The 12,083-nt window shown below is 41.3% G+C and overlaps 1 protein-coding gene across 4 annotated transcripts in view; it reads right to left on the reverse strand.

Annotated features, from left to right (window-relative positions):
• afdna (afadin, adherens junction formation factor a) overlaps window positions 1–12,083 on the reverse strand; it is a 234,439-nt gene that overhangs the window by 163,943 nt on the left and 58,413 nt on the right. For all 4 annotated transcript variants that reach the window (XM_059986542.1, XM_059986541.1, XM_059986540.1 and 1 more), the window contains exon 3: window positions 680–795. In XM_059986542.1, the coding sequence (XP_059842525.1) occupies window positions 680–795 (116 nt within the window). The remainder of the gene's footprint in view (window positions 1–679; window positions 796–12,083) is intronic.

A 12,083-nucleotide genomic window follows, 5' to 3' on the forward strand; every position in this document is an offset into this window, starting at 1 on the left:
ACTTCATTTCCACCACCCCCCACCAACCTAGCTTGTTCTTTGCCCCTCCCTCCCTCCCTCTTTTTTCTCACATCTTCCCCCTTTCATAAAAGCTCATAAAACCCGGTCATAAAAGAAGGGTGTCAGCCCTAAACGTCGACTGCTTATTCATTTCCACAGATGCAGCCAGACCTGCTGAATGCCTCCTACATTTTGTGCATGCTGTTCTGGATTTCCAGTATAAGTAGGATCTCTTGTGCTTGCAATTTAGTATTTCTGAACAGTCCCACTGTTTAACCTCATCTTGGGGAAATAAAAATGCAGATGTGTCATCTGAAAAAGGGAATATGGTCACATACACTGCAATCCAGCTGCACAGGAATAAGCACTTACCATAACTCACTTGAGAAAACATTTCTAGTGAAGCTTGATATAGGATGCTGAGAATTATTTATTAGTTAACAAGGACTAAATAACAACTTTCAACTCTAATGCACTGCTCCTCTCAAGAATGTAGCAGCAGAGAGATCAACCTTCTGGTGCAGGCTAAGAAAATATATCAATGATAGAATCAGTAAGGTTTTCTATTATTCATTACACTATGCAGCTTATTGATCATGAGTCTTTGAAGGGCTACAAATCAGTAAATATATTAAACATGTAAAACACTCTGAAATACCATTTCTATGAAAACTCTTACCTTTGGTGGAAGGAAGGCATTTTCATTCTTCAAAACAAATCTACCCTCTCTATCATCCTTGTTCCAGTTTAATTGTACAACCAGAGGCTTCTCTTCCTTGTCAAGCTTACGCTCCTCTAAAAAATAACATTCACACAAATTAATTCCATGTGACAGATTACTTTAAATTAAACAATTATTCATTACTTAATTTCGATTTCAATGCAGTTATAATCTATGAAGGTCTAATATATTAAAGAAACCATAAGATAGGTAAACAGGAATAGGTCAATAAGCTTTTATCATAACTACTGAGATCAAGCTAAAAAATGTTTCTCCATCTATTTTGCTTTTATTTTAGCATTTCACCCTGAAATTCCAAGAAAACAGGTGAAACAAGGTGAAACTAAATGCCACAAAGAAGGAACAGATTTCCAAGTTATTAGTAACATATTTTAGCTACTAAATAATGAGGTTAAATGACAATCTGCTAAAACTATTTTTGAAATTGACTGCAATAACTAGATGTAGAAGAAAATACAGGTGGCCCCCGCTTTTCAAACATTCGATTTACGACAACTCGCTGTTACGAAAGACTTACATTAGTACCTGTTTTCGCTAACCAAAGAGGATTTTCACTTTTACGAAAAAAAGACGCCCACGTTATACGTGCGTTTACCCCGAGAAAGACTACAATGACCGTGAAGCCTTGTGTGGGCAGTTGTTTCCACATGCGTGTGCGTGCTGATTTTTTTCCTCCAAATCGATTTTGGTTCGCTGCCTTCCTGAGTTTGATAAGTGAAACTACACTGTACCTACAATATTTCTATTTTATATAGGGTGTAAATTTATTATATCATTCCTGCTTTTACTATATGTTAGTGCTATTTTAGGTTTTATGTGTTATTTGCTTTGAATTGGTAGGTTTTTTTGGGGCCTGGGAACACTCAAAAAATTTTCCCATATAAATTAATGGCAATTGCTTCTTTGCTTTACGACATTTCGGATTACAAACGGTTTCATAGGAACGCTCTACCTTCGGATTGCGGGGAAACTTGTACATTGCTCTAGTTTTGCTTTGCAGCAGTTAGTAACCTTCAACAGCTATACTGGAATATCCAAAATGAAAACAGTTCTGAAGTTGACACTATAAAGCACGAAAGCTACGAATTCCACCTGCGGTAGTAATGGACTAATAATGTAGTTCGATTGTTAATAAGAACATGGCATTGTAGAAATATTACACTTTGACATATACATCTTCAAAATGAACACTTGCTCAGAATTTACTTCCCTAATCCATACAAATACTGGCTCATTACGAAGTGTCATTAGTATAACATGAAACTTTTTTTTACATTTCCCCCCAAATTATCTACCCCCATCCCAAGCCTCACCACCATTTTCTTTCACCAATTAAACTAGAGCTAGAAGGCAACACTAATTGATATTTGCCCAATGAATTTTAGCAATAATTCACCATTTAGTTAACAATGGATGTGATATATAATACACACCTAACAATGCATTCACAACCTTAACATAGCAAATTATTTACAATCATATTTTTACTGACAAAATGATTGAAATGTGGTAAACCTACCTTAGTATGACACAAAATTAGCAGCAGGGATCTTGTTAAAAATGCACAAGCTTCCCAAAATTTATGGATACTTCCAGACTGCAGCTACCAATAAACTCCATTTGTTATCAATCATAAAGAGGCAAGGGGAAATTTTAAGACCAATGTTTTGTGTTGGGGTTAGCATCCAAATTTAATGCAGTGAACTGCATTCAGTTCTGGGCACACTCCAAAGATATTATTAGCCTTCAAAGGTAAACAAATTACCAGTGCAGAATATATTAGTTATATTCAGATTACTACGGAAAATGACCAGTCATCTCTTCTTTCAATCAAATCTATATAGCCCCAGATAAGATCTTAAATTGTGTTATTAAAAAAATCATTAAAACTGACAAAAAATACCAAATGCAAGACCATTTCCCACCCCTACGTGCCCTTAAGTTGGTAGCAATAAGCCACATGTTTCCACTTTAACAGTTCTGGAGCAATACAGCACTAATAAAAACCTTTCAGCCCAATCTGCCCATGTAGGCCACACTGCCTATCCAGCTAGTTCCAACTGTAAAAACACAAAATGCTGGCAGAACTCAGCAGGCCAGACAGCATCTATGGGAGGAGGTAGTGACAACGTTTCGGGCTGAAGCCCTTAGGGTTTCGGCCCGAAACGTCGTCACTACCCCCTCCCATAGGTGCTGTCTGGCCTGCTGAGTTCTGCCAGCATTTTGTGTTTTTATTTATTTCCAGCATCTGCAGATTCACTCGTAGTTCCAACTGTGTTCGTTCAGCCCATATCACTCTAAGCCCAGCCCTCCATGTACCTCCAGTCCTCCTTAAATGATATTGTACCTGCCTCAACTGTTTCATCTGGCAGCTCATTCGATTTGCACAGCACTAGCCAATTCACAAAAATGGCCACACCGTTCCTGCGCCATAAAAATGTACTTCATGCTCATTATACGTGGATAAAAGACTTTAATCTTGCATGACTTAGTTGTATTTGACGATGAGTGCTGCATGCTTTTATTTTTTCAATTCCCAAATAAACATATCACAAAGCTGGTGAAGCACAATGACGACATGCTATAACTACTTTTATCATGCACTTTTTTAGGAAACGAACACAGCTATCAATAGCCTGTTGGAGTTGAGCTTTTGAACCACTTGTGTGTGTATGACCTGGCATTTTTGCAAGTAAACTGCAGTCTCGAAGGTGCAGTCTGCTGCAGCGTGGAGTGTTCAGGCCGAATCAAGGCAGCAGAACCTGGGCCCATACCCTAGAGTGGTAGTGAGCCAATATTTGGCCAGTGCTGGAGCAGACTTAGAGGCATGATCAAAGCAGCAGAACCGAGGAAAAGCAGAGTTGAAGCAGCAACCTGGGCTGACAGCAAGCAACAACCCACTGTTTGGCTGATTTAAATGCCATGCTGGATTGGAAATGTAGAGTATGGATGGCAGGGCCCAAGCTGGACAGCAAGGTATGGTCGATTTAAGCAGCAGGCCAGATTGGAAAGGCCAGGGCGTCAGTTCACTCCGCTGGGTTTATTCATCTTTGCTCTGAACTGAGGTTGTGGCCTGCAACTAACGGGCTCCTGGGTCAGCTGTGACTGGCTTCATGACTGTAGACTCACTTTCGTGAAGAATATTATTTGCTTACTTTTATTGTTTGCACATATATATTTTTCTGCACCTTGGATGTTTGACAGTCTTTTCTCAGATGGGTTCTATTGGGTTTCTTTGTTTTGCAGCTGTCTGTAAGGAGACAACCCCAAGGTTGTATAGAGTATACATAATCTGATAATAAACGTACTTTGAGCTTTGCTTGCAAATAAAAAAAATTTTTAAATAAAAAATATATTAAATATCTGTTGATTTTGAAGTTTTGTTTGCACTAATGGTCCTGAGGCTCCTTCACTTTGCTGCATCAGTGGTCTCTTAATGGTGTCCTCTGGACATGAAATTGTTGTGTACTCTAGAGATCTATTAAGATTTTCAAGATTCTGGGCTAAAAAATAAAGAATGTCAACATATTTGGCACATTGGGGACTTGTCTTGGTACATCCCCAATGCAAATAACACATTTCAAACAACTTGGATTAAGCAGCCACCTACGAACACCTAGAATTATAAATCTAACTGTCATTGTAGGATAACCAATCAATCACGCATGTACCGAGGTACAGTGCAAAAACCATCCATACAAATTATTTCATTACAAAAATGCACTGAGGCAGCATCAGGGAAAACAACAACAGAAAGCAGAATAAAGAAATACCGCTACAGGAAAAGTGCAGTACTGGGTGACAGTAAGATGCAAGGTACACATACAAAACGCTGGAGGAACTCTGCAGATCAGACACCTTCTATGGAGGGAAGTGGACAGCAGATGTTTCAGGCTGAGACCCTTCACCGGGACAGGAAAAGAAGGAGACAGAGCCAGATTAAAAAAGTGAGGAGGGGGAGGAGCATAAACTGACAGCTGATAGGCAAGTCCAGAACCAAAGGGAATGATGTGAGAAACTAGGAGATAGGTAGAAGAGGTAAAGGGCTGAAAGGGCTGAAGGAGGAATCTGAGAGGACAGGACAGTAGACTATCAAGTAAACAAATGGGGAACCAAAGGGAGATGATGGCAGGACATGAAGAAAAGGGAGGGGAGAAAGGGTGAGAAGGTCACCAAAATGAGGGAAAACAAAGGGCAATGGGGAGGGGGGTGAGGAGAAAAGAGGAGTAGTTACCAGAAATCGAAGTTCATGCAGCCAGGTTAGAGGCTACCAAGACAGAATACAAGGTGCTGCCTCTCCAACCTTTATATGGTTTCGCTGTGGCAGTAGAGGCGGCTGTGGACAGACATGGCAGTGTGGTAATGAGAAGTGAAAATGAAATGGGCGTCCAGCAGCAGATCCAACTGTTGCACAGACAAAGCAAAGATGCTTGAAGCAGTCCCCACAATCTACATCAGGTGTCACCATCATTATCCTTATACCCAAGAAACACAAGATAACATACTTAATAACTACCGTGCAGTGGCTCTTACATCTACCATCATGAAGTACTTCAAAGAGGCTGGTCATAGCATCTGTCAACTCCAGTCTGCCAGACAACCCTGACCCACTAAAACTTACCTACCACTAAACAGGCCTACAATGAACACCAGCTCTGTCCATACACTTAACACTGGAATATCTGAATAATAAAGACATCTACATCCCACTACCGTTTATTAACCACATTTCCGCAATCAATACAGTAGTTCCAAACGAACTCATCACCAAACTCTGAACTCTGGGAGTCAGAGCCTCCCTCTACAACTGGACCCTTGACTTCCTGACCAACAGACCACAATCAGTAAGGATAGGCAGCACATCTCATCCACGATTATTCTAAACATTGATGCTCTACAAGGTTGCATCCTCAGCCCACTACTCTATTCCCTGTACACTCACGTCTCTGACTCCATAGACAAGTGTATAGTTGATACCATCATACCGGACTATATCTCAAATCACCGAGTACCAGAAGGAGGCAGAACTTCGTGGCATGCTGTCATGACAACCTTTCCATCAAATTTAGCAAAACAAAAGAACTGGTCATTGACCTCAGGAAGGGGGGCAGTGGACATGCTCCTATCTACATCAATTGTGTAGAGGTTGAGAGCTTCAAGTTCCTAGCAATTAGCATCACCAATAGCCTGTCCAGGTTCAACCACTACGTCATGGCCAAGAAAGCTCACCATTGCCTCCACTTCCTCAGGAGACTAAAGAAATTTGACATATCCCTGTTGACCCTTACCAATTTTTAGTGATGCAGCACAGAAAGCATCTATCTAGAATATTTAACAGCTTAGTATGGCAACTGCTCTGCACATGATCACAAGAAACTTCAGAGTTCTGGATACAGCTCACCACATCACGGAAACTAGGCTCTCCTCCATACTTCTCACTGCATTATGCCAGCATAATCAACTACCTCACCCAACCCAGACATTCTCTCTTCTACCCCGCCCATCAGGCAAAAAATACAAAAGCGAGATACCATGTACTAGAAACAAAGCCAGTTTCTATTCCACTGTTATCAGACTTGTAAACAGATCTCTTATACAATAAGACGGACTCTTGACCTCAATCAACCAAGTTATGATCTTGCACTTTGTTTATTTGCACGGCACTTTCTCTGTAGCTCTTACACTTTATTTTGTTTTATCTTACTGTCCCTCAAAACACTGAAATTATTTGATCTATATTGACATAAATGGAAGACAAATTTTGTATTGTATTCTTGCATCTGTGACAATAATAAACCAAATCAAACCAATGTAGGAGGTCACACTAAGACAACAAGAGGTAATAAATGACCCCAACTGTTTTACAGGTAAGTACCACCTAACCTGGAAGGCTGTTTAGGGGCAGATGTAGCACTTAAGACCATATGATATAGAAGCAGAATTAGGCCGTCAGCCCAGTCTGCTTCGCCATTCAATCATGGCTGATTATTATCCCTCTCAACCCCATTTTCTTTCCTTCTCTCAATAACCTTTGGCACCCTTAAAGAACTCATGAACAATCACTTTAAATATACCAAATGACTTGGTCTCTAGATTTACCAGCCTCTGGCTAAAGAAATTCCTCATTTGTTCTAAAAGGACATCTTTCTATTCTAAGGTTTTGACCTGACCCTAGACTCCCAAAACTATGGGAAACCATTCTCTCCATGTCTATTCACTCTAGACCTTTCGATATTTGATGGGTTTCAATGAGATTTCCCCCCTCACTGTTCTAAACTCCAGCAAGTGCAGGCCCAGAATCAAACAATTCTTAGACTTTAACCCTTTCATTCCCGGGATCATACTCATGAACCTTCCCGGACCTTCTTCAATGCCGGCACATCTTCTCTTAGTTAAGGGGCCCAAAATACTGCACTCTGACCAATGCCTTATAAAGCCTCAGCATACATATTTGCTTTTATATTCTAATCTTCTATAAATAACATGAATATTGTATTTGCCTTCCTCAATACCAACTCAACCTGCAAGATAACATTTAGGGAGTCCTGCATGAGAACTCCCAAGTCCCTTGCACCTCAGATTTCTGAATATTCTCCCCATTTAGAAAATAGTCCATGTCTTTATTGCTTCTACCAAAGTTCATGACTATACACTTTCCTACACTGTATTCCATCTGCCACTTTGCCCATTCTTCTCAACTGTCCAAGTTCTTCTGCAGAATCCTAGCTTCCTCACTCTACCTGCCCCTCCACCTACCTTTGTAACATCCGCAAACTTGGCTATCATTTCACATCTACATCATTGACATATAGCAAGAAAAAAATGCAAACTTAACAGAGACTCCAGTGGAACATCATTAGTCACAGGCAACCAACCAGAAAAAGGCCATCATTATTCTCAGTCTGCACTAGTATCTTCCCTGCAATACTATGGCCTCTTAACTTGTTTACCAGCAGCACCTTGTTAATGTTGTTATTGTTCCTTTCTGCACTTTGCAGCACATCAGGCAGCAACCTTGCTACTTTTTTAGCATTTTTGTCTGTCTTTTTTAAAAAGAGACCAACACGAATGGAAAGGGTACAAAGAACCAGCTGGATTCAAACCCGGGCCACTTCCCTTGAAATTCAGTGTATATGCCACTGCACCACTGGCCAGCACCTTGTCAAAGGCCTTCTGAAAATTAAAGCAAACAACATCAACTGACTCTTTGTCTATCCTGCCTGTCATCCCCTCAAAGAATTCCGAAGATTTGACAGGCAAGATTTATCCTTAAGGAAGCCATGCTGACTTCAGCCTATTTTATCATGTGTCTCCATGTACCCCAGCACCTCATCCTTAATAAACTCAAACATCTTCTGCCTCCCTCTCTTCTTAAAGCGTGGAATGACATTTGCAATTTTGCAGTCATCCAGAACCATTCCAGAATCCAGTGATGCCTCTCTTCTGCTATCTCTTTCAGAACCTAGGTACTTATTCACCTTTGGATCTTGCAGCTTTCCAAGCACTTTCTCCTTAGTAATAGCAACTATTACTATTCTGCCACCATACATTCTTGAATATCTGGGATATAGCTACTGACTTCCAATGAAGACTGACACAAAACACAATGAACAGCACATTTTAATTCGGACACCATGAACAGCACATTTTGGCCTAACCCTAACCCAATTAGTTTGAAGTTACATGGAAATAGTTAAAAGATAATTAAAAAAGACAAAACAAGTAACAAATTATGTATTTAAATGAAATACAAAAAAAAACAGAATACCACCATTCTTCTACAGTATTATAAAACTGCTTTAATTCCTAATAGTTATTAACAGAATTTATCACTGCCATGTATTTTGATCAAATGTAAATGAACAAAATAAGCACAGACACCTTCAAGAATGGATTACCTTCACTGCCTTCCTGCATAAAGTCAAAAACAACTATCAAAAAAGTCACCGCATTTTGAATCGGTGTCCGTCAGCCCGAATGGATAACATGCACAAATACAGTGGTGCTGGAAAGTTTGTAGAATTTTCTATTTCTACATAAGTATGACCTAAAATGTGATCAGATCTTCACACAAATCCTAAAACTAGACAAAGAGAACCCAATTAAAACATGCAAAGTAATAACAGTATACTTGTTCATTTACTTATTGAGAAAAATGATGAATAACATGAATTTGCTGGAATAAGTACATGAAGCTTTGCTTTCAGTGACATGTGACCACATTGTACAGCAATAACTTCAACCAAATATTACTGGTAACTGTTGATCAATGTTGCATATCAGCTTGGAGGAATTTTAGGTGATCCCACCTTACAAAACTGCTTCAACTCTGGAATGTCAGTGGGCTTCCTTGCATGAATTGCTTGCTTCGGGTCTTTCCACACTTCTATAGGATTATGGTCAGGACTTTGACTCAGCCAGTCCAAAACACAACTTCTCTATTTTTTAAACTAGTCTGTTTTTAATTTACTCTTGTCTTTTGGATCATTGTCTTGTTGCATTATCCAACTTCTACTAAACTTCAGGTGACGGACTGACCTGTCCACAGAACATCGTCCCAGAATTGTTGTAGAACAAACACGAGGAAATCTGCAGATGCTGGAAATTTAAACAACACACACAAAATGCTGGTGGAATACAGCAGGCCAGGCAGCATCTATAAGGAGAAGCACTGTCGACGTTTCGGGCCGAGACCCTTCGTCAGGTCTATCTGAAAGGAAAGATAGTAAGAGATTTGAAAGTAGTGGGGGAGGGGGAAATGCAAAATGATAGAAGACGGGAGGGGGTAGGATGAAGCTAAGAGCTGGAAAGGTGATTGGCAAAAGTGATACAGAGCCGGAAAAGGGAAAGGATCATGGGACAGGAGGCCTCAGGAGAAAGGGGGAGGGGGAAGCACCAGAGGGAGATGGAGAACAGGCAGAGTGATGGGCAGAGAAAGAGGAAAAAAACAAACAACTAAATATGTCAGGGATGGGGCAAGAAGGGGAGGAGAGGCATTAACGGAAATTAGAGGTCAATGTTCATGCTATCAGGTTGGAGGCTACCCAGCCAGTATAAAAGGTGTTGTTCCTCCAACCTGAGCTTGGATTAATTTTGACAGTAGAGGCGGCCATCGATAGACATATCAGAATGGGAATGGGATATGGAATTAAAATGTGTGGCCACTGGAAGATCCCGCTTTCTCTGGCGGACCGAGCGTAGGTGTTCAGTGAAACGGTCTCCCAGTCTGCATCGGGTCTCACCAGTATATAAAAGGCCACATCAGGAGCATGTGACACAGTATACCACACCAGCTGACTCACAGGTGAAGTGTCGGCTCATCTGGAAGGACTGTCTGGGGCCCTGAATGGTGGTGAGGGAGGAAGTGTAAGGGCAGGTGTAGCACTTGTTCTGCTTACAGGATAAGTGCCAGGAGGGAGATCGGTGGAAAGGGATGGGGGGGAACGAGTGGACAAGGGAGTCGCGTAGGGAGCGATCCCTGTGGAAAGCAGAAAGGGGGGGGGGGAGAGAAAGATGTGCTTGGTAGTGGGATCCCGTTGGAGGTGGCGGAAGTTACAGAGATTTATACGTTGGACCTGGAGGCCGGTGGGGTGGTAGGTGAGGACAAGGGGAACCCTACCCCGAGTGGGGTGGCGGGCGGATGGGGTGAAGGCAGATGTGCGGGAAATGGGAGAGATGGATTTGAGAGCAGAGTTGATGGTGGAAGAAGGGAAGCCCCTTTGGTTAAAAAAGGAAGACATCTCCTTCGTCCTGGAATGAAAAGCCTCATCCTGAGTGCAGATGCGGCAGAGACGGAGGAATTGTGAGAAGGGGATAGCATTTTTGCAAGAGACGGTGGGAAGAGTAATAGTCGAGGTAACTGTGAGAGTCTGGAGGCTTATAGTAGATATCAGTAGATAAGCCATCTCCAGAGGTGGAGACAGAAAGATCAAGAAGATGACTTCCGGTAAGATGGCGATTGCTTAGCTGCTTCGAACTTTTGCTCCGTTATTTTCCCTGTCTTTGCACTATATGTCTACATTTTTAAACCTTAGTTAGGAACTTTATTAGGTCTTTTTTGCTTGCCTGCGAACACATCTATCTTATAATGTCTATCAGAAGCTCTAAATCCGGGAAAAAGGAAGTTATGGCTCCACCGACTGAGATTATCGCTGCTCTGGACCAACACCGAGAAGGTATTTTAAAGGAATTTAGAACTTCTTTCAACCAGCTGGATGCCAAATTGGATGGGATCAGCGCTAGAGTGGACGAACATGCCGTACATTTATCTCGAATTGACTCGACCTCTGATGATTTAAAACGCTGCGTCAAATATCTCGAGACCCTTTGTTCCAGCCTAGAGGAAAAGTATAGTAAACTTTTTCCCAAAATGGTGGATCTTGAAAACCGGAGCAGACGTTGCAATTTACGAATTCTTGGTTTGCCAGAGGCCACCGAACAGGGTTCCCTCAAAGTTTTCTTCCGATTTTCTTTGTGAGATTTTTGGGAAAGAATTTTTTCCGACTCCACCTGAGCTTGAAAGGGCACACAGGGTCTACGTCCCCCACGCAATGTTGGGCTCACGCCCATGACCGGTAATTTTGTGCTTTCATCAATACCAGGTGAAAAACCGTTTGATTATGGAGGCGCGCCGCAGAGGTACTTTTGCTTTTCAAAATACAACCATTCGTTTTGTGGATGATTATGCCCCGCAGGTTTTGAAGATGCGTGCTGAGTTTAAAGGTGTGATGAAGGTGCTTTTCGATCGTGGTTTTAGACCCTCACTTTGCAATCCTGCTGATCTCCGAATTACGCTTGCTAATGGAGAATATAAGTGGTTTAAGTCAATGAAGGAAGCTGAGGCATTTGTTGGAAGTCTTCCGGCTATCCAGTCGTCTTCGGAACCCGGTCGGACCTTCTAAAATGGTGGATAAGTACCTCTCGTAGTAAAAGTATTTTTTTCAGGCTCAGACTTTACTTGAATAACTCAGACACTATCTATTGAAACTCTAAGGGATGTAGACAATCTCTCCCTGGACTTGGTGCGTTTTTTCTAAATAGATATTCTGTGCTTAATGCTTCCCTGCGGACATTTAGATTGTACTTAAGTATTCTATTTTATTCTTGTATAACTTTATCTATAGAGTTCTACAATTGACTCTAACTCGCTTTGGAGGTTTGGTGTTTTTTATTGAAGGCCTCCCTGTTGGTTGATTTACAGTTTAAGTTTTGCTGCCTTTTTTTTCTGTAAATGGATGATAAGTACTCTCCTCGAACCTAGAATTTCCCCCTTTTTCTCCCTCCCCCCTTTTTTTCCTCTCCTTTTAATCTTCTATAATTTTTTCGCGGGTAGGTTAGTTTT

Source organism: Hypanus sabinus, chromosome 12 (genome assembly GCF_030144855.1).
Source record: "Hypanus sabinus isolate sHypSab1 chromosome 12, sHypSab1.hap1, whole genome shotgun sequence".
Classification (NCBI taxonomy): Eukaryota; Metazoa; Chordata; class Chondrichthyes; order Myliobatiformes; family Dasyatidae; genus Hypanus; species Hypanus sabinus.